Source organism: Microplitis demolitor, chromosome 1 (genome assembly GCF_026212275.2).
Source record: "Microplitis demolitor isolate Queensland-Clemson2020A chromosome 1, iyMicDemo2.1a, whole genome shotgun sequence".
In the NCBI taxonomy this organism is placed as follows: Eukaryota; Metazoa; Arthropoda; class Insecta; order Hymenoptera; family Braconidae; genus Microplitis; species Microplitis demolitor.
In genome coordinates this window covers 5,092,237-5,116,572 of record NC_068545.1, presented here as the reverse complement: position 1 = coordinate 5,116,572, position 24,336 = coordinate 5,092,237, and the positions used below count along the sequence as shown (strand labels likewise).

Here is a 24,336-nt window from a genome sequence, read left to right as displayed (position 1 = left end):
GATAGTCAAATAAGTCATCTAAACGATTTTTAAATTGAAATCACTTTTTTGCAATGTAAAAAATTTACGGAATGAATGATTTTCAATTGTAATGGTGAACGAAATTTTGAAAATAATTTTTTAGTAAAATCTTCATGTCAACAATATAATTCGAAATTTCAAATTATTTAGACTAAAATTTATTTAATAAATTTCGTTTAACTCCTAGTTGATAACTGTCAGTAATTTTTTTAAAAATCTATGTCTCGGCAAAATTGTTTCAATTAATGCTTTAATTTTTTTGAAATTAATTAATAAAATTTTAATACTGTTATGACAGTTCAAGGTCATCGAATCTTTTCAAAAAGTGAGGGACACGGTTTGAGAATGCCCTTGTTTGACGTAAATATTTATAAAGATTATAAGTAATAATTCATATTAATTAAAAATTATTCGTCATCAGCTGTCAAGTTTTTTGCCTTGTAATTAATTAAATATGTTTATCTGTCAAATAACTCTTAATCAAGCCATATATATTCCATTAATAATGTTTGCTGAAATCCAATGACAAATAAAAACTTAGGATTAAATAATGTACTCGATACACAATAAATTAATTTAAAGTTACGGATTAAGGAAAAAAATAAGTACAAATAATATAAATCAACATATTCAATATTTATTTTTATAAGAACAAAAAAGTATATAATAATTATTGATTACAAATTAAGTGGCGATAAAGATAATATAATATTTAATATAATTTTTATTATTTAAAGCTCTTATGACAATAATTATGTACCAATCCAATTAATACCCACAAAAATTAATATTAAATTAAAAAAAATACAAGTTAATCAATATAGTAATTTGCATAAATTAAATTTTTTTATTATGTAATTGTGTTGTATTTTTTCTATTTTTTAAATTCTTTTATTTGAATGATTTATAAGACTATTTTACGTAGAATTATATACATATCACAATTACACTAGCACTGATACAATTTAAAATACAAGTACAATAATACAACATATTAATTATTAATTGAGGAAAAAATTTATAGTAATTAAATTGAAAAATGTTTATATAAAACGATTTAAAAAATAAATTGTTTACAGAAATTTTTCTAAATCTATAATTTTTGATAAAATGATGTCTTATATATTATACATATTTTTAAGGCACTTTCATTTAACTTTATCTCGTATTTTAATACGGAACAGTTGGATTTAGTTATTTTTAAATCAATTAGATATTATCAGCATTTATGGAAATTAAAATTGACTTCAGTTTGGTCCATTAATTATTTAATCACATCGATATATTTTCATTTGATCATTTATAATTATTAATTAAAAAAAAAAAAGAGCTCGACACTCATTAAAAAAAAAAAAAAAAAAAAAAAAAATAATTGATCAAAAGTTAAATAAATGAATAAAATCACTTTCATTCTTTATCTTCTCAATAAAAATTATTTACTTGGACTATTCATTTCATCATCAGATCCAAAAATCGAGCCATCATTTGATCGATTACTATTAAATGATTTAGAATAAGTACGTTTGGAAAATACCTGAAAATCGATTAAAATTTTAATTATAATAATTTTCCAAATAACTACAATTATTATTAATTGTCAACAATAAATAATACCTTATCATGATGATCATCATTATCATCATCTAATGGTTTAATATCATCATCTTCCATCGATCCAGAATTTTCATAATCAATTATCTTATCTTTTTCGTCAAAAATCGATCCATCATCAGACAAATTGTCATCATTATCAGCACAAATAATCGAATCCTGTTTTTTTTTCTCCCGCATTTTTTTATGTGATCTTTTAATCGACGTATTTTGTATCAATCGTAAATACGTTTTAACTTTTAAGCTATTTGGTGGTGTATTAATTGTCTCAGTATTACTATCACAATTATTATTATCTGGAGACGAATTATTTGCTGAAGAAGTTGATGGCCTAGGACTTGTTAATTCCTCCGACGATTCATGTTTTTCCATACTGTCAGGACTGGAGTCGAATGTTAAATTATTATGACGCCAATTCGTATTATTAACTGTACTGAGATCTTTTAAATCATTTTTACCATTACTATTTCTATTTTTTTTCAACAACAAACGTGATGATTCACGCGTGCGTACTTTCGCCCACTTATCTTTACGATGTGATTTTTTAATCGAGCTTAAAGATGAAATCATTTTAATATGATTCAAATTATCTGGTGTTTGTCTACCATTCGTGTCATCATCACTCTGTGTTCTCTCAACATTTGCGTCATCTCCCTCCTTGACATTATCATTATCATCATCATTATTGTTATTATTATTACTATATTTATTTTTAACTACGTCATTATCATCCGCAGGTATTAAAATACTCATGCCCAATCTAGGAGTTTCACATCTATCGCTGCAAATTTCAACAACTGGTTTTTTTGGTGTAGAAAATACACATTCATTTAAATCACTCTTATTTAATTTACCAATAGACTTTCTTTTTTTAATTGGCGTAAATATTTTAAATTCTTCTTCTGGACTCTGACAGTCCATCAACTTTAATTCACTGCTTGATGTATCTGCTTCAGTAGAGGAACAACTGCTAACATTTGGGCTCTTACGTTTATTTGGGGATGAGATCAATTTAAAATCTCCGTCTTCAGAGTCTAATACTGACTGATGGAGACTTTGATAGCGATTATTGTCATGGTGTAATGACGTTGATAAATCATTTGAAGACTTTGATGTACTAGCTTCTGTTATGGTTATTTGTGGAATATTTAATAAACGTTTGCTAGGTGATTTATTACATTCTGCTTCAGGACTTGAACTTTCATTGCTCTCATTCATCATTATATGACGTTGGGCAAAACCTATTTTACGATGTTTATCCTTTCTATGCGACTTTTTAACAGAACTAAATTTCGATAACAAAAGTCTACTTGAATTCATATTTTCTGGTGTACCAGCACGATCTCCAGTATCGGTATCTGAAGATTTTGAAGGAATAATTTCTTGATCAGTAGATTCATTTAAATTCAGTTCATTTTTCAACATTGAAACATTATCCTGCTGTCTTTCTATCAAACGTGACTTGAATAATTTTTTTTTATTTGAATCTTTAAGTTTTTTATGTGACTTTTTAATTGAATCAGTCATTATACGTTTTAAATAGTCAATACGATTTTCAGGAGTTATTCGACCTGATGTACTTGCTCTCGGAGTCGCGGGTCCAGGTGTTTTGGGCTCATGACACTGTCCAGTTTTTGGCGGTGTTTGAAATTCCATTTCCTCGTTCACTTGCACGGGACTCAAATTTTTAGATGAATTAAGTTTCAATTTTTCTTCTTCTTCTTCTTCTTTTTCTTTTTGTTCTTCAATAAGTGAGTACTCAAAAAGAGACCCAGTGTCTGATAATTCATCTTCTGAATGATTTACACACAATTTTTTTTTACTTTTATCTTTTTTATGAGACTTTTTAATTGAATGAATACTAAAATTTGGACTCTGTACATCACTTGTTAAAGGAGTTGTAGGTCGTTCTTCAGAGTCAATGTCCGTTTCCAGAGGCTCTTCTGTTGAATTTTGATTTATACGATTCATAAAGCGTCCAGTAAAACGTTCCTGTAAAAAAAAAAGTTATTTATTAATTTACTGAAATAGAAAAATATAAATTTAGGGAACCGGAACGTTTTTTAATTTTTCTATCCCAAGTGCGTCTCTAATTATTGTAGCTTACGATGAAAATGAACCAAAAATTAGCGTGTCATCATTGAAGACACGCTCTTAATTACTTAAAATTTTTTACGAAATGCGGCAGCTCCTTCTAAATTTAAAAAAATAATTATCTTTTTACCTTACGATGACTCTTCTTAATGGCACTCATACTCTCGGGGATCAATCGTATAACATTGACCGGTGTTTCCGGTCTCTCATCATCATTATCATCGTCCGTAAAGTCTTTATATAAATTTCGTGGTGTACTAACAGTAATTTCATCATCATTAACTAGTTGCTTATGACCTGATGACATTAATTTTAATTGTGGAGTTGTTACCATACTTGTTACTACAATATCATCTATTTTTTCACGTAATTCAGTCCTCAGGCCCGGCGATGATAGCAAATTAAATTCAAATGACGATGACGTACCACTTCCACCTGAACTTAATGATAAATAACTCAATGTTTTTTTTATTTTTCTACTTCTTTGTGAAGACGGGGTTTGATTTTGATTCTCGTCAATAGATTCAATTGAAGTATCATGTGCACTTGCAACTGGTGAATCATCGCAGCTGTCAAAATTTAATGATTTATTTATACCATTTGATTGTAAACTTAAATCAGATAATTTACAACGACGTGTTTGGCTATTTGTTGCTGTCGATGTTGGTGATTTAAATCTACTTGAATTTGGTGTTAAATCAAATGTCAAAGTTTTGTTTATTTTTTTATAATCATTATTCATCACTGGACTATACTCAATATTTAATGCTTTTAATATTTTAGCTGAACGACTCAATGATAAATTTTTATTTATCGGTGAATGTCCTACTGATTTTGGTGACAAAAAACTGTCACTTCTACGTCGTTGTTCTTGTGGATTAATATTGCTATCAAATTGTAATGAACGATTTATTTTAAAATTCACTAAACTACGATTACGTCTTGGTACTGATCTACTTAATAAACGTGACGGAAAATTACCACGTGGACAAAATTTAGTATCTGATGGTGGTGTAAATTTAATATAATATCCTTGTCCTGTTTCTACATGATAAAAATCATAACTTTCCTCACTCGGTGGATTCATTAATCTATCGTCAAAACTTGCCGTACGAAACATTATTGTTTTTATATTTTATTTACTCAACGTTTGTAATTTTTTAATTTATCAATCATCCAATTTTTTTCTTTCGTCAATTTTATTGTCTTAAACCTTTAACTCATGGATTTTTTTTCTTATGTAAGTACACGAGTATCTGTAAAAAATAAAAAAAAAATTAATTCATAATTTCGTAATTATTTTAACATTGCAGTGAACATTTACATTTTGAATTTAAATTCTAAATAAACAATAAAAAAATTACATAAAGACAAAGTAATTACTGACAGATGGAACTAAAATATAAACTGAGACTTTCGACATAAATTTAATATTTTATCTAGACGTATCATGGACGTTTTCGTAAAAATAAAATAAATTTCCCAGCAGTAAAAAACTTGTTTCTAAGAATGTTAGATAGGATATTATCGAATCTCGGGTCAAGACCAGGAGGTCACGCCCAAAAGTTCTTCGACACCGATTTTTTTTTTTTTTTACTATTTCACTATTAACTTTTACGCTACACCCCCTACGTATCTCTCTCCCCTTCTTTTACAGTCATCTCCCTTTACTATCAAGATCTCCCGCATAGTATAAAGAAAAACAAGTTCATTCGTATATATTTTTTTAACTCCAATACAAAAAAAAATATGAGTATGAATGTAGTAGGCATCAGACAAATTTAAAATTATAAATAAATAGAGTAAATAATTAATAAAATAAATTTTTTAAAAAATGGGCATTTAAAAAATTTTAAAATTAATAAGTGCATTTTTTATAAATATTATTTTTTTAATTATTTATAATTTTAAATTTGTCTGATGTCTATACATTCACACTTATTAAAAAATATATTTTTCTAAATTTTTATATTATCAAATTAAAGTTTACAGAAAATTTTTTTTTAATAAAAAAAAGAAAATTATATTTTATGTGAATAATTTTAAACAATTTAAAATTTCTCCATAAAAAAAAAAACAATAATAAAAATATAATAATTCCAGTATAATAAATGTTTATAAATTTTTCAAACTAGCATGCCTGATGAAAATACTTTTTGTTAATAAGCATATATATATTTTTAGTTAATTAATATAAATATTGGTTTGAAATTCAAATTAATTTATAATATCAGTAAGCCAATATATATTTGAATTAGCAATTATCTTAAAAACAAATATCTAATTTAAATTCAACAAGTGGCCATGACAAGATTCATATATATATGTATAAATATATGGACAGTTATGCTACAGGTTGAAGATTGCTCATCACCCCCTTGAATACACACACATCTATATACTTTTATAAATGTATACGCATGTATATATGTGTATATATATTTAGATACATACAGCAGCTTACACATATATAAAAGATTGCTCCTTTTCCCATCCACCAACGCATGATACTTTCAATACAATGATATATATAAGATACTAATGGCATCATAACCCAGACACCAGGTCTTCAAAGACAAACCTACACAAACTATCGTCAATTTGTTTTGTCTAGTGTTTATCTGACGGACCGTAATATCTAAAACTATTATTTTTTTTATACTAAAATATTTTATACATTTATACATAAAAAAAATATAATAATTTATAAAATAAAGAGACCATGAGGTAAAAAAAAAGTTGGTTATAACGGGATAAAATGAGTCATAATACTTACGATAATGAGTTAAATGTACTCTGATTAATTAACAAGTGATTTAAAAATTGTAAACGCTCAACGTTCACACAAATTTAAAAATTAAAACTTAATCTTTTAATTTAAAAAAATACATTTTAAATTACAATCACGAGTACACGCGACAAATATATATCACACTATACAGTATATGACTCTTGCTCTTACTCTCGACGAATTCTACGTGACTACTACAGTCAGTTTACTACGGCTTCATACAAATTTACAAATACATTCAAAACCGGTTTGTGAGGTTTTTAATTCGACGCTCACTTTACTATGGCTTACATTTGGATTTTTGTTTCGGTAGAAAGAGATAGAGATATTGGATTGAGCATGTGTGTAAAATTAATGAATTCCAGTATAATACGAGTGCCTACCAAAAGCGACACGTCACGTTGTAATCTTTCTTGTAAGTTCAATAATTTGAATTTAGGTGGCGCGAAAACTAAGTTCTGACATCGATTGAGTGTACGGGCGACTTCTCATGTTACCAACAGAAATCCAGTAGAAAAAGAGGAACTAATTTTTTTTTTTTGACACTTGTATTTGTTTATTTCCCAGTTGTTATTTATTGAAATTTACAATTTTAAAATAACATTCTTTTAAATTAATTTTTTTATTTTACTTTTTTTAATACTGTTTGTAATGTTAATTTATTATCATCCTAAAATTAACAATGAGTGTGAATGTAGCAGACATGAGACATTTTATGAATTTTGAATAAATAAATAAATGATTTAAAGTACTCAAGTTTAATAAAATGTGCGTACGGATTTTTCATTGATCTAATACGCGTTTTTTGATTTTTATTAAACTTACATTTTATTTATTCAAAAATTAAAAAAATTCCCACCTGTTAGTTACACTCACACTCATAAATTATCACACAGACAATTAACAATTTTCGGATTTGTTTTCAACAAATTAATTAAAAAGAAAAAAAAACGAAAAATGTGCACATGTATAAAATTAAAAGTCATAGGTGCAATTTTTTAATAATTTGTTTATATCGTTAGTTTCTAAAAAAATTCAAAAATTATTAGACGTCAGCCAACTTCAGTATCATTAATTTGTTAATTTTATATTAATAATTAAATTATTACAATGACGTGAAATTAATCACGTTTTGTGTAAAAGAATTTCTCTAGCAATATCTGTAAATTCTTTAAACAAAAATATATTTTCTTGATGGCCAAGCAAATAATTTAATTGAAAATTTTTTTTATTTTTTTATTTTATTTTAAATACTTTTATTATTATTTGAAGTAGTTTAGTGATTAATAAAGTCCAAAACTAATGATCTAATTGAAAAAATATTTATGTAAAATAATGCTCTACATTCATACAAAATATAATAAATAAAATGTATTTAAGCTTAAATTAAATTATTTATTCATATAAATTCTAATTAAATCATCTTCCTTAGCAGGATAAAGTGTAACTGGACATCTTTTATCAGTTTGTATGATAGGTAGAATACATTGATAGCAAAAGACATATCCTGATACTGCTACAGCAGTTGGTATATTTAAAGTTTTACAACAAACTGGACACAATCCTTTAGATTTCTCAGGCATTTCTAAAGTCGGAGGTGATGGAGGTGTCGGCAATGATGTGATATTCGTATAATAATTTTCTTGATTCCACCAACTAACAAATTGAAGAAAAAATGCTCCTAACTCAAGAGTCGTCATAAATCCTCTTTGAATTAATTCAACACCTTCACTGGTACTAAAGTTATTTTGTTTCCATTTATTAAATAGTTCAGCCATCGAAGTTACTTTGAATGGATCAGAATAAGTTAATGTCGATGACAACAAATGGAATAAAGGAGTTGGATTTTTAAAGTCGTCTATTAAATAACGTAAATAATAATACGTTTCAATAATATTATAAGTAAAATTTATAATTTTGTATGTTTTGACAAAATAAATTTTCATTAATTGTTTCCACTTTTCCTTTGGAATTTTTCCATCAATTATTTCTAATTCATGTTGTTGAAACTTTGATTTAATATACGGATTGATAATTAATGTAATAAGATGTAAGATTTTTTTATTTCTAGAGATTTCATTCTCCACATGTGAATTTATAATTGTAACTCTTTTTAATCCATAAAATGTTTCAGCAAAAGACGCAGAATAGTTTTTCAAATAAAAATATTGAATTACTCCATTAAATAGTAAGTAAACTTCATGTGACCATCGATCAAGACATCCATATTTCTCGGGATTATTAGTTATCAAAAATGAATAAAATTTATTAAATATCTGCTCTAGAGTTAATGAAAGCGATTGTTGTGCAACTATTTCAAATATTGTCGGTTTTACATAAGTAGTATTAGTTAAATAAACCCCACGTTCTGCCATATTTATTTAAACTTTTTACATACATACAGGATACGTAGACACATATTTTGATAAATATAACTGGAATTTGAAAATAATGTGTAGTTTACAACTTTCAAATTATATATCTTTGAGAGAAGAGTGAAGTTGATTATATTTCATTATAATCTGATAAAATAATTGAAAATCGCAATAATTAGGTTATTTAACACTCAATGTTGCATTACTCGTTTCACACAATATCGTTGACTATAAACATGAACTTTATGATTTTCATGTTATTATATTTCCTCATACTTATTCATTTAAATTTATTACTGTTTAAAATTTAATATTAAATAATATTGATAAATATAACAATGCAATTAACAATAATAATTAACAAAATACAAATAACATCTAAGCACGTGATTTAGTTTTTGTTTACAAATTTATTACCCCCCTGTCTCTTAAACAAGAGGTAATAATGTTGATTACCATCATATGATAAATGATATTATTGAACGCGAATTTAGCTGACAATCGGTCATTTTAAAAATTTTTGAATAAATAAATAAAATATAAAAAAAAAGAAAATTAACAAATAGGTATTTAGATGATTAAAAAATCAGTAGGCGCAGTTTTTTAAATTTCATTATTTAAATTAATCAATTTATTTATTCATAATTTATAAATTGTCTCATTTCTGCTATACTCACACTCATTATTTATTAAGGTGCTCTCTTCCATCAAGCTCTCAATATTTTTCAATTTATATAAAGAGATATAAAGTTTTCGTATGTATTTTTAAATTTTAAAAATTTAATGAGCCTTAGTATTTGGGATCCAGAATCTAAAATCTGAGAGCTAAAAAATTCGCTCAAATGTTTGGTTGAAACAATCAGTCTTGAAGTAACTAGATATTACTGAAAATTTTTGCTTCATTAGTCATTAAAAGCTGATATTTAAAAAAATGATTGTTAAAAAAAAAGAGTATTTTATTTTTAATAAAATGCTTCGAAATCCTGATTTGTATATTTGTATATCAGCTTTTAGTTCTATAGGAAACTATTAAAAAAATCCTTTCATATATTGATATATATTTTTTTATAATGAATATATAAATGATTTTATTTTTTAATTGAATAATAAACATATATAAGTTTATAGAAACAAATAACGCAACTTATGTAAATAGCGCGAAAATTAAAAAATTTTTTTAATAATTATATAAATTAAATCATATGTGTGTCTACTCTAATAAAATATAAGGATATCAAAAAAAATTTTTTGAGACTGAAGTCTCGGTGTGTAGTGGAATCAGCACAACACTGTGCTGTTCCTTCTTTCATAGCTACACTTCTATATTGTGATACTATTGTTATGTGCCATAGGGCAGCAACTCTTGTTGAGATCTTTTATATATACTCCATAACTATGAGAAGGAGTACATGCGAGAAAAACAAATATTGGGGCCATCTAGAGTGTGTGCCTAAAAAATGTATCATTTTTTAATTTCCAATTTTCCGAAATTCGGATCTCTTAATCAATATCAAAAATTTATTTCATATGTAAATAAACCAGTCATAAATTAACTAAATATTTTTTTAAGATGAAAAATGACATCTATTTTTTGATGAAAAATAATTATAGACATGCATATTTTTTTGGAAAATATTAATTATTTATGAAAAATAAAAAATAAATAAATATATTTTTCTTTTTTAAATATAAAAAATATTACTGTGGAAAAAAAAAAAATGTCGCAGCCCGGATTTGAACCGAGAACTCTTGGATATCAGTCCCTTAGGGGGAACTTACATTCCTAATCTTACTAATTAGTATCACGAAGGCCCACAGGTTCGGTCCACAACCCCCCTCACCACCCTATCACGACATATTCACCGGTGATGGATCGGAGAATTGCTTCTCTCCCCTATGACACAGATTATAGATCACATGAGGGCTAGCCCCTCAGGAGAACTGTCCAAGCGCGTTACCAATTTCGCCACTGCGACCACAGGTGACAATTGATTGTTTTAATGAATTCATAACGCACTCTGTACGATGCTTATCCCTTGATATTTAAAAATAAATCATAAATTGATTAACCAAAATAATAAAATTGAAAATAATGCGCGTTTGAATTTTTCAACTATCTCAATATGCATTTTGTAATTTTTATTTTTCTTACATTTTATTCATTTATTAGAAAATTTAAAAAAATTGCCAATTGTCAGCTGCATTCACACTCATCAGAAAGTTAATAATTTTTTTTTGTACCGCTTTAGAGTAAAATTAAGAGAATTTTTTAGTAGATTTCAATAGAAATCTAAAACTAAATTTATTTTTTAGAATTTTATTGCAATTTTTTATATTTATTCTGAGGATTTTAATTTATTGGCAAAGTTTCTCTAGTTAATTATGTTGATATTAAGTAATATATAAAAAAAAAAAAAATTCGTTCTAATTTAGAAGTTAACTGTAGTTTATTTAAATGATACATATTTATTATGACCATTCACAAAAATACAACAGGAGTTTTAAGAATATCTTATACTTAAATTAATTTAAATTGTAATGGAATTATTCAAGCGAGCCACCGGTTTCAGATTCCCGTAATTCGATTTCCATCTGAAATAAATATTTAAAAGTTAATTAAAAAATTGAGCTAGTAAAAAAATTTGTGATAAATTTTGTCAATTAGAAAAATATTTACTTCTGTTTTTGGTGCTACATCATTTATTATATTAATAAATAATGCTCCCTTTATAAAATTCGAGACAATTTCTTTTTCAATTTTCCAACTTTTTCCTGTGGATGTCCTACGTTTCTAGTCATGGTATCAGTTGCCAAATTCACTGACCCTTTAACTTCTGGTGGGGTTGCACTGGATGGATTCTGCTGTAGAAAACAAACCAATAAATGAATATTATAATTTAGGAACGCATAATTTATTTTTTATAATTTTTTTAAAGAATCTAATAGAATTATCAATTATTTAAACGACTTACCTTTACATTTTTTCTGAATCCTGGATTAATAATCAAGTAACTATCTGGAAATCTCAGTTCCATTTCACTAACATAATTTTCAATTGATTGACTCATTTTTTTAATTTAATTTAATTTCAACAATTTGAAAAATAGAAATAATATTTTTCTAGTCTCTTGCGAGCTTCTGCAGAATATTATTTTTCGATCTTACTAGCTTGAAGATTTCTCTAAAACTGATCACATCTAAGCAATAGCATTCATTATATTGTACTTGGACCCGGAAATAAGAGTAGGGCGAAAGATCCAATGGGGGTCATAGGCAATTAGTAACAATCCCATGCATAAGATACCTGATCTTAATATTTTGTCGACAGATGTAATTGCTTTTCAATTATCGCAAAAGTGTCATTAAATTATTTGACGATAGTAAAAGTAAAATCTACTTTAAGCGCACTTCTATAGTAATCTTAGCCGATCTGAATTACGTTAAATTATGGTAATTATGGTAATTTATCGTAAAATACCATAATGGTTTTCTTAGGGATAATCGTAGACAAAAATTGAAAGTTTTATATTATCAACTATTTGAAATTTTCTTAATGATTGAGTTTCATCCCCGAATTAAAAAATGATTTTGAATAATTCAAAACAATTTGAAATAATTTAAAACAATTTGAATCGATTAATATATCGATATACACTTAACGTGGGCAAATCATATTTCATAATCAGGGATACAACACATAACTTTTTTTGAACTTGAATAGTTAAAAATAAAATAAACGCATTCAAAAGTATTTTCGAGCTTCGAATTTTTATTCACAATAATGTTTTCGACCCGTCCTTGGCCGATACCGTTCTGGAGCTTGTAACTCCAGGGAGTGTACTTTGGGAACCAGTTGAGAGTTTTTATAATTATAAATATTAATATTTTGATTCGTGACATCTCAAACAACTTGATGACAAATTTTTGTCAAAGTACCATTGAAGTTTTACTGTTACCAATCTCTGTATATTTTTCATAACTTCTATTTTTCTGTTCAACTTGATACAATTATAGAAATATGTGTATGATGAAATATGAGAATATAATTATCTGCTGAATTATAATTCATGTCAGACTTTTACATTAAAAATGTCGAATGTTATTAAAAAATCATGAATTCAAACTGGTAAAAAATCGCAGAAATGGCATAGAGCAGATGTATTCTGATCAAATATAAGACCCACGTCAAAGTACGTGTTTACTTTATCCTATTTTGCGCTTTAGATCTTTTATTTTGGATAAATGGAAGAAAACTGATCGATTTGGGATCATTTGGAGCTATAAGGATTCTTTAGCTCTCGTATTTTCCTGGGAATTTTATGATAATACTGAAGTTAGCCGACGTATAAAAATTTTTGAATTTTTTAAAAACGATAATTTATTTAGAAAAAATATTTTAAAAAATCCCACCTATAAAGATAAGCAATCCTTTAATACCAAGTGACATTTCTTCTAAAAAATATGACACATGTAAAGTCCTGCTAGATATTAAGTCGCTCTCAGATTTTATCCCCATCAATCAAAAACTTGCTTAATCTCACGCTGTTAATTTTCATTAACATTACAATTTGGAAATTTCCGACCATTTCCGAAGACAACTGACTGCGGGAGAAGTTTATGTGTGTATACACTTACACAATTTATCGTACATGATTGAAACAATAGAACAAAAGTAATTAACACAAAATTTTCTGGAGTGGGATATTGTCATTTGTAAGTAAAAATCCTAGAGTCGAGATCGAGCTTACACAAAAAGACTGATGATTTTATAAAATAAAAACAAAAAAAAGTTAATCATTATAAAGCAAAGACTCAACTCTTTCTAACCTATGAAAATTTAATCAAAGGTACGTATTTACATATATTTACATAATTTATTGCGGGCATTAAGGTAAAAGACCTAATACCCAATCACTCCATGTATTTGTATAAATATATTTAGTAAAATCTAGAAAAGATAGATATACAAATATATGAACGACTACAAGTGCAATTTTTTAAATATTTTTTTTTATAATTTATGGTTTTGAAAAATGTCTGCTAACTTATTATAATACTGAAATTAGCCGACGTCTAATAATTTTTGGATTTTTTTAGAAATGATAAATTATAAAAAAAAAAAATATTTAAAAAAATTGCACTTGTAGTCTTTCAAATTTTCTACATGTGCATATTTTTAATTTTTTTTTTTCTTCAAATTTAATTGTTCAAACCAAAAATCAAAAACTTTTTGTCTGCTTTCTTCAAGATCGTAACTTATCATCCTAAACCGAGCAGACATTTAAAAATTTTTGAATTCTTTTTTTACTATTTAATTAAGTAAAAAGAAAAAAAAACTAAAAAAAATGTACATGTCGAAAATTTCATAAACTATAAGTGCAATTTTCTGAAATATTAAAATTTTAAAACTTGTTGAAAAAATCCAAAAATTATTAGACGTCGACTAACTTTATTATCATGGCTAACTTCAGTATCATAAATTAACAATAGAAAAATTATCTTTTACAGAAGTTAAATCGAGATACTAAATTTTACCATGGAACTTGATGGCTCAGATGAAACAGCTCTTGTTAATGATAATCTTTGTGTAAATTTAGAAGCTGCGATTAGTGATTTAGATGAAAAACGTGTACGGGAATTACTTGATTTATTGAAACAAAGGGATGATGCAAATGGATCATGTACTTTAGAAGGAGAAGTTGGATATACTATGCTTCGAAATGCTATTCAGAAGAATAGAAATATCGCGAAGTTATTAATCGAACATGGTGTTGATGTAAACAGGCCATCAAACCAAGCATGTAATTCCCCACTTCATATAGCCATAAAAAATGTAGATTTTGTGCTAGTGGAAATGTTATTGAACCGAGGTGCTAGAACAAGAGCTAAAAACTCTCAAGGAAAAACACCTCTTTATCTCGCAGTTGAATGTAATTGTGAGAAAATAATAGAAACATTATTAGAGAAAGATAATGAGCCAAATTTAAATACAAAAAATAAATTATTTCCCATTGACGCTGCTGCTAAAAACGGAAATGAAAGAATTTTTAATTTACTGGTTAGTAAAGGCGCTAAATCAAACACAAAATATTGTGATGGTACAGTAATGCTAGATGTAGCAGTCGAAAAAGGATATTCGTTATCTGTCAGTCAGATTCTCAAATATACAAATTCTGAGATCAACAAAAATTCAAAAAATAATAAATTGATAACCGTCGCTGTTTTGGGTAATGAACCCGGGCATCAGGCGATCGCTAAAACTCTGTTCAATGCCAAATTTCCTTTGGACCCTGAAAGTATTCATAATGTTGAGTTTGTTCACAAAGTTGTTGAAACAGGACACACTGATATCCTTGATGACTTATTAAAGCTTGGTGCTGATCCAAATACTGTCAGTTTATCAGGCAATGCACTTTTAATAACAGCTTGTAAATCCCAAAGAGCTGAAATTGTTAAATTATTGATAAAAAATAATGCCGATGTACGTGTAAAAGATATATACGGACGTTCAGTATTATATTACGCTATTGATAATCTGCATAGCAGCAATCACAAATGGCGTTTTTACAATAGTGTTAGTGATGATTCTGATTGTGAAGATGAAAAATTTGCAGACGATAAAGTAAAGTGTTTTTCCGATGATTGGTTCGAAATCACTAAAATGCTGATTGATAAAGGTATTGACGTAAATGAAAAGGACGAAACACATTTAACACCTTTATACTATGTAGCAAAGAATAATTATACACATAGATATTATCATTATATTAAAGAACTTACCATTTTGTTGTTAAAATCAGGAGCTGACATTAAATGTCGTGATAAAAACGGCAATACCCCGCTCCAGTATGCAATTTTGCAAGGATGTTTAGAGATGGTTAAATTACTTTTGCAACAGGATTCAGCAAGTGATGATACTAAGACGTTCAATAACAAGAGACAGACACTTCTTCATTCTGCAGCTTCAATTAAGTCAAGGAGCATCATTAAATTGCTTTTAAAACGCAAGTATTTTGAAAATGTTGATTTTCAAGGTAAAAATTGTTATATTGTTGCTCAATTTAAGGAGGACCACTAGTGTGAAATTTTGAAAAACTCATTTTTTTTTGCATATTTCGATAATCTATATTTTCAAAAATAACACTACAATTTCTAATGCATATCTCGGATAGTATTTTTGAGTTACGATCATCTGAAGAGCAGCTGCTTCTCGGTTCTCAAAAATCCATTTTTAAAAATTGCATCTATAACTCGAAGACAAATTATCCGCTCGATTTGATTTGAATTGCAGTTTCTTTTATACATGTTTTTACGTACCATGAACCTCCAGTTTTTCGATTGAATCAAAAATAATTTTGGCAGACCAAATTTATCAAATTTTCGCGCGAAATTTGAAATTTTTTTTTAAAACTCCGCCATTTTGTTAAATTAAAATTTTTTTAGCCCGAGGGTCATGGTACAGAAAATACCTTCAAGTTTAATAAACTTTTTGGTTTTTTTGATTTCCGGTACTGTGAAGGTCGCTATCACTGCAGTGAGGACTTTTTTTTGAGCGGGAGATTGTGAATAGCTCACTGAATTTTGAATTTTTTGGTCAAAAAATTCGATCTTGTAGTCATTATATCCACAAATATATCCTTGAAACATTAAAACATTCCAGGCAGTAGTTTTCTTAAAAAAAATTTCCAATAATCATCGTTTTTTCAGGTGGTCACACTAGTGGTCTCCCTTAACCAAAATTATTAAGACCTTTTTATAATAATAATTTTATTTTAGATATCGATGGTAAAACTCCTCTCCATTTGGCTGTTCAAAACTTACGACTGAAAACAGTGAAACTTCTTTTGAAACACAATGCGAATGCTAATGTAGTTGATAAAAAAATGTGGACTCCACTGCTTTGTGCTATCCACATTCCTTATCAATTAGCGATGGTTGAAACATTGTTGGAACATAAAGCAGATGCTAATTGTATCAATAAAGACGGATTAACGCCATTATTTATTGCCGCTTCCCATACCTGTGATGAGTATATTCAGATGCTTTTAAAATATGGAGCTGACTTAAATTTGAAAATCGGCGATTCTGGAAAAACAGCTCTACATTGTTTAGCCGAGTGTGAAAATAAATGTGTTGATAAAATAATAAAATATGGCGCGGATATTAATATCTTGAGCAACGATGAAAAAACAGCTTTAGATTATTTAATGGAGTCTATGGTATCATATTGTAAAAAGAATAACGTGGAGTTAAACCCATTGAGGTCATTCATACATGTTGAATACTACACTAATAAGTATCGCGATAACGCACAGAATTTAATCGAGCATATATTAAAATTGAAAACTATTAATTCATATGTTTGTGAAAAAAATTTACTTTCAGTCTATAAATATGAGCTTGATTACGGCTGGATAAATGATCGTGAGATGACTTACAAAGCAGCCAAAAAATCAAAGATTGATGAGTTTCAAAAAAAATGCGAACAAGAAATCGAACTGATGAAGCAACATACGATTAATAATACTAAGATTAATATTTATCAAATTTTAACTAAATGCACTCATCGTTTAGCTAAATATATTTTAAACGAGAATGTAAATCAGCAATTAAGAGAATTTAATCATGCTGAAAAATTTCCTATCTACTGCGACTTGATAAAGTTACGTATTGAAAAATGCTCGGAAAGAAAAAAAATATTGCATCAAGATACTGACTATTCATTCCAAAGAGTTTTTCCATCTTTACCTTACGATTGTATCGACAAAATTCTGGGCTATCTGGACAATAAGGACTTACAAGTTCTAATAACTGTTTGTCAATTGAGTACAGACTCCCACGTATCAGTATCTGATACTAATAATTCGAATGTTTCAAACCCGAACAATACTTCAAAGAGACAAAAAATTTAAATGATACTTGTATATCATAAACTTCAATATTATTTTTATTTTTTTCTTTATTTTCTTACTACAAATATTAAAAATCGCGACTAAATAATTTGCAAAGAAAACATAAGTCAATTCTTTAACTGTCTTTTTAGTTTATTGCTGTTTATTAATTTTTATTTTAATTAAAAGTTACTGTTTCATGGCTGGAATATTTATCTTAGTAGAAATTATTTCAAATGGATTTGAAAAAATGATAGTTTGAATGCTTTATTGTTTCTGTTAACAATTATGATGATTGAATACAAGAAAGTGAATCTCTTGACTTTATGATAATGAGTCTATCAATATTTATTACCGGATGTAGAGTTAACATTACTATTTCCATAGTATATTTTATCAAATTTTCTCATATTACTTGTTATGGTTAATTTTAATTTGTCTAAATTTTAAAAGGCCATATTTAAAAAGTCATAATATATACATTACCTGTAAGAATTTATGTACGCAGGTAAAATATACCTGTTATAATAAATTAATATATTTTTAAAAATTAATCATATGTATGATTTGAATTTCTTTATGGATTTGTTACAATATATTTATTTATACAGAGAAAAAAATGATTTTTTGGCGCAAAAAAATTTTTTTTTTCCTAAGAAAACTTTTGTCTTCAATTTATAGTGCAAATATTTCTTATGTCAAGAAATATTTTTTTCTGTTTAAAAAAAAAAATAGTCATATATTTATAAACATATTAAATGATTTTATAAATGAATTAATTAATTATAAGCTGAGCTATTGATAGGAAGGAGCTACTTTTTAAAAAATATACAACCAAAATTTCATTTCGCTTCAGGACTACGGCCCGTGTCTGCAAGAGAAACCTTCGAGCGCCATGTGCTTCAATTATTATCTGTATCTGGGCTATAAAAATTTATATACATGTGTATAAATATAAATATAAATACAACTATATATACATATGTACAAATATATTTTAAATAATTCATTAATTATATATTTTTTGTTGTTTTATTTCTATGAGTTTTATTTTCAAATATGTGTATTAATTCGGCAATATATTTGAAATAGCTGCCAAAAATTTATTGTATACATCACATATGGCGCTGCTACTCATACATTACCGTTATTAAAATTGAAAATGCCCTGTGCATAAATTTATCGCTAATTATAGTGTAATTGAACGTAAGAAATTATTTTAATTGGAAACAATCTCAAAATCACAGAGAATCTAGGGATATATTATAGTCACGCAAAAAATTATTTATTCGGAGAATTGTTCCCGGTTTTTTATTCAATCCACGGATTCCAAAAAATTTTATCCCGTGTCTGCAACCTGACTCGTAGTTTCCCGTCTTGTAATCACGGGCCGTAGGAATCTTGTAGATAAATACTGCCTAAAAAAACTATTCGTGGCTTAAAAAATGTAGCGCATTTTGATTAATGTTGATACAAAATATAGTCCATCGGTAGAAAAGTAACAAAAATTCATTAACATCTATTCAAATCTAATAAAACAGGTAAAAATCTTAGAAATATATGAAAATTATTTGATTTTTTGTAAATTTATGATTCTGAAGTTAACAGACAGCCAACAATTTTTTGATTCTTTTTTCTTCAAAAAATGAATGACAAAAAAACTAAAAATATGCACATGTAGAAAATTAGTAAAACTACAGGTGCAATTTTTTCAAATAATTTATTGCTTTAAAAAAATTATCAGACTACCTCGGCTAATTTCAGTTTCCTAATTTACTTATAATTATTTTCAGTTAAAACATCACCATGTTAGGTTATTATACAAAGTTTAGTAATCCTATAAATGATGGGACATATTTCATGCTTCGAGATGCTGTGCAACGTAAAAACAGTGAGTTGGCAAAATCACTTTTGAACAATGGTGCTCAGGTAAATAGTCCTCACAGCAGATCATGTAACACAGTACTTCATTTTGCTACGATGAATCGTAATGAAGAATTGGTGCAAATGTTGCTAGACGCAGGAGCTTATGTTAACATACCAAACACACACGGTAAAACTCCACTACATTTAGCAGTTGAAGGCGGCTCTGAGCGAATAGTTGAATTACTTGTCAACAAAGGAGCCAACGTAAATACCGTTGCTAAAGATAATTCAAGGCCAATCGAAAAAGCTATTGCGGCTTGGAGAAGTAATATTTTTAAATTACTTGTATGTCACGGTGCTAATGTTAACATTACTCTCAGTAATGGTGAAACACTACTCCATAGAGCAGTTAATAGCAATAATCCATCTACTGTCAAGTGTATTCTTGAAAAATCTTCAATTAATAAAAATATGAACAAACACTGTCTTACAACAGCAGTACTCAATGGAAATGAAAAAATTGAACAACTCTTGATTAAACATGGTTTCGAAGTTGAACCTCAATGTGTTAAGAATTCGAAATTTTTCCACGCTATCGTTGCAAGGGGATATACCAAATGCGTAAATGATCTTTTGAAAATGGGTGCTGATGTTAATGCACTTCGTCAAGAAACAACTAAATATTCACTTCTTCATACTGCTTGTATAAATCGAAAATTACAAATAACTAAATTATTAATACAGCATGATATTGATTTAAATCTGAAAGATAGTAAAGAAAAAACGGCAATATTTTATGCCGTAAAAAATGGCGATTTTAATATTGTAAAATTGTTGGTAGCTAACAGAGCTCGCGTCGGAAATGACCCTGATTTACTTAACATTGCTGCTCATAATCAATGCATTGGTATTGTTCAGATTTTACTCGAACACGGTGTTAATATTAATGCATCTGATCGTTTTGGAAATACGGCTTTACATTCGGCATTAAGTGAACGGTTATTACAATTAGATAGCAATGTAACTTGTATACTCTCTTCTAAAGACGTTAAGACGTCATTAGTTAGAGTACTATTGAAGAAAGGTGCTGATGTAAATATTCGAATGAAGGATGGTCGAACACCGCTTCATTTAGCTGTTCGGACTAATAAAGAAGAAATCGTAAATACTCTTCTGGAACACAATTCACAAGTAAATGTATCAGATGTTAAAGGAATTACACCATTACATTTAGCTGTACAAGCAAAAAATTTAATTATTGTTGATAGTCTTCTCAGTAAAAAGGCAGATATTAAAGCTACGGATATAAAAAGTATGACGGCGTTACATTTTGCCTCTGAAGTAGGATATCTAGATATTATTAAAAGTCTCTTGAGATATCAACCTGATGTCAATGCCGTAGATCAATTTTGCTTGACACCATTGCATTGTGCGGCTAAATATGGACACTTAAAAGCTGTTAAAATTTTACTTGAGCACCATGCTAATGAAGATGCCGTTGACATAAGTGGTTCGACGAGTCTTCATTTAGCTGTTGAAGCAAGGCATCATAAGATTGTTGAGCACTTACTTAAATTTGATCCTGACATGAATTCACCAGATGATAATGGTGAAACTTATCTTCATATTGCGGTGAAAAATAAAGACATTGATACTACCAGATTACTTTTGAACTATTCCATAGACGTTGATTCTGTCAATAAAGATGGATTAACTCCACTATTAATAGCTGCGCTCTATAATTACTCAATATTAATTAAACTGTTGATAGAGAACGGAGCTGATATTCATTTTACCGATCCACTAGGTAGGAGTGCTCTTCTCATTGCTGCTGAAAATAATAACCTAGAAATTGCTTCAAGTCTATTAAAAAAACATGCTGATGTTAACTGTAAAGACAAAAATGGATTGACACCACTACTAATAGCAGTTTGTTCAAATCATGAAAATCTCACTGGTCTTTTCCTCGAGCACAATGCAGATGTTAATTGTCCTGATCAAAACGATAAGCTAGCAATTCACATTGCTATGGAGAACAGAAATGAAAGTATAGTTTTAAAATTATTAACTCATGGCGCCGATGTTAATTCTGTTGATGATCAAGGCTCGACTGCTCTTCTCACAGCTATTTCACAAGCATCATCTCAACAATTTATTGAAAAATTACTCATGCTTGGTGCAGATGTTAATCATAGAAATAACGAAGGAGAGACAGCACTTCACATTGCTGCAAAAATGAAACGATCTAACATTATTGCAATGTTATTAAGATATGGCACAGACATAAATATTAAATGTCACAGAAATAAAACCGCTTTATTTCATACATATGAGTACACCTATTCAGACAACCGTCCATCATCTTCGGACGATGAAGGTTGTGGGTATTCTGATTGTGAATGTTGGGATGGTGGTTATTGCGATAGGTGGAATCGAAGAAGTTGGTATGACGAAGACGAAGATTATCAATACGAAAACTTTTCTTGCCATGTCGATGAATGTTCTTCAGTTGTTGCAGTTTTCAAGCAACATATTTTAAAGCTACAAGCTGCTAAATTCGATGTAGATGACAGTAATATTCATGCTCTTAGATTCTTCAAGAAAATGGAAAGTAACAGGGACAACGGTGAAAATTACGACATAGACTCTGATGAATACAATGAAAGTGATTCTGATATGGATTCGGATTCGGATAGCGAAGCCGACATTCAAAGTTTTGACAGTAAAGAAATTATGGAATTAGAGTCTATGAGAAATGAAAAAATTGGCAACAGCAACATATCATTCTATGAGTTTTTGACAAGTAGTGTGCATCGGTTAGCTAGATATGTCAAGAATGAAAATATCGTCGAAATTATAAATTTGAATGATTATGATTTGATATTTCCTATTTACTCTGACATCATCAAGAGTCGCTATCACATGGGCATAGAGAGGAACAAATTATTAACACAATGTGAATTTCTTGGTGATATTTTTGTAGACTTACCTGATACTTGCATTGATGAAATTATAAGTTATCTTAACAATCAAGAGCTTAGATTCTTAACGAATGCGTACAAAGATCAAAATTTTTCGAACAAACGAAAAATTCATCTCGTTTCATAAAATTAATTGTTCCAATTATTGTAAACGAGATCAAAAGCTCACTTATTTTTTTTTTGTTTTTTTTTTTTTAATTTATTTTTTTTTTATTCTTAAAATATTTAAATAACTTAATGGAAATAATTTCTAATTAGTTTAACTATGAATAATCAATATTTAAAAAATATGTTAGAAATTTCAATTGCTTGTTATCAATACGATTAACCGCAGTTGATTTGCGTGTAATTATTTTAATTCTATAAAGTTGATTATGAACCATTATAAAGTTTATTTTGAAAATATAATCATTTATTTTAAGTGAAATACTTGTATTCAAAAATTTAAATGAAAGTTTTTATGGTTTTAATAATAATTATTGAGTATATATTTCAATAATATAAATACTTCGTTTCAAATGAACATTTTTCTTTACTGCTCAATAATTATTTTTTCATTAAGTACTTTATTTTATTCATTTTCTTGCTGTCTTATATAAGATATTACACTCTAATGAAACTAATGTGTAATTCAATTGTTTATTTAGAGTAATAAATAGCAGCAACTGTTTTATTACACTATTTATTTATTAATTCGTTTATTTTATGCTATTATTAGTAAAAATTGAAATACTGATAATGCGGAATTGTTTCTATTGAGATTAAAAACCATTATCATCAATAAGATTTATGTTGACATGAGAAAACGTTGATGATAATTATTTTAATTATATTATATAACTAAATGTTTATTACAAATTATCAAGAAAAGAATCAAAATATTAATATAAAATTGTTTATTGTTTCATATATATGATAAATTAAAAAAAAAACCTCTGCGAGAAATAATTTATCATATTACTCATGCTCTTAATAATAAAAATTTTATTATTAATTGTAAGCTAAGTATTTCATTACTAGCGTTTTCTATCGCATTGTAATTAATATTTCATTGAAATAAATCAAATTTATTTCTATTCATTTTTATTTTTTTTATATTCCTCTTGGTAAGTTTTTATAAGTCAGAAAAATTGTAATCCTGAAGTTAGAAGATAATTAAAAAATTTTTGAATTTTTTTTTTTTTTTTAACAAGTCAATTATATTGACGCAAATTATTTCTAATGCAGATTAAATTTCAATTTTGAAATTTCGCACCAAGATGGCGCTACTACGTGTCGTTGTATTTAGCGTTTAAATGTTTGCTTCAGTGGGGGTGGGAGATGAATCGCAAAGTCTATTGCGTTGTAGCAACTGACGGTCCACTAGCGGCAGTCAGTATCATCGACAACGGCAGTAGTAGTCCAGATATTTCTTTACGTTTAAATAGAAACACAGTATTGTGGCGTCGCGTAAAATTGTGCAGTGATTGTAGAATTTATCTTTTATTAATTTAAATTGTGTAAAGTATTTGTGGTGTAGTTAAGTGCTAGTTGTAAAGTGATAAGTGATCAGTTCTAGTGTAAAGTGGTAAGTGTTCAGTGCAAGTGTTGAGGTTGCGAGTTGCTGATGCTGATGACTTCCAAGTTCCTGAGCAAAATCATCTGGCTTCGTCTGGTGGGGAAATAGCAGTTAAGTGACGTTTTTTAGCTGCAATACACTTGGAGCA

At 27.8% G+C, this 24,336-nt stretch overlaps 3 protein-coding genes across 4 annotated transcripts; 1 reads left to right on the top strand and 2 right to left on the bottom strand.

Annotated features, from left to right (window-relative positions):
• Window positions 1–735: 735 nt before the first annotated feature.
• Window positions 736–6,873, bottom strand: LOC103577206 (putative uncharacterized protein DDB_G0282133). 2 transcript variants are annotated; one of them, XM_008557767.3, is made up of 4 exons: window positions 6,503–6,873; window positions 3,857–4,982; window positions 1,636–3,624; window positions 736–1,555 (listed from the first exon to the last, which is right to left on the bottom strand). In XM_008557767.3, exons 2-4 carry the CDS (start codon window positions 4,844–4,846, stop codon window positions 1,454–1,456), a joined length of 3,081 nt encoding a protein of 1,026 aa, XP_008555989.1. In that variant the 5' UTR covers window positions 4,847–4,982; window positions 6,503–6,873; the 3' UTR covers window positions 736–1,453. The 2 variants fall into 2 exon arrangements, with proteins under 2 accessions (XP_008555989.1, XP_008555995.1); XM_008557773.2 differs by lacking the exon at window positions 6,503–6,873 and adding an exon at window positions 6,181–6,337.
• A 931-nt stretch (window positions 6,874–7,804) lies between these two features.
• Window positions 7,805–9,305, bottom strand: LOC103577219 (peroxisome assembly protein 12-A). Its single transcript, XM_008557781.2, has one exon. It carries the CDS (start codon window positions 8,890–8,892, stop codon window positions 7,909–7,911), a length of 984 nt encoding a protein of 327 aa, XP_008556003.1. The 5' UTR covers window positions 8,893–9,305; the 3' UTR covers window positions 7,805–7,908.
• A 4,199-nt stretch (window positions 9,306–13,504) lies between these two features.
• Window positions 13,505–23,175, top strand: LOC103577382 (uncharacterized). The gene is made up of 4 exons (XM_053738114.1): window positions 13,505–13,739; window positions 14,401–15,926; window positions 16,669–17,801; window positions 19,584–23,175. The coding sequence occupies exons 2-4, from the start codon at window positions 14,429–14,431 to the stop codon at window positions 22,755–22,757; spliced, it is 5,805 nt and encodes a 1,934-aa protein (XP_053594089.1). The 5' UTR covers window positions 13,505–13,739; window positions 14,401–14,428; the 3' UTR covers window positions 22,758–23,175.
• The last annotated feature ends 1,161 nt before the right edge of the window (window positions 23,176–24,336 follow it).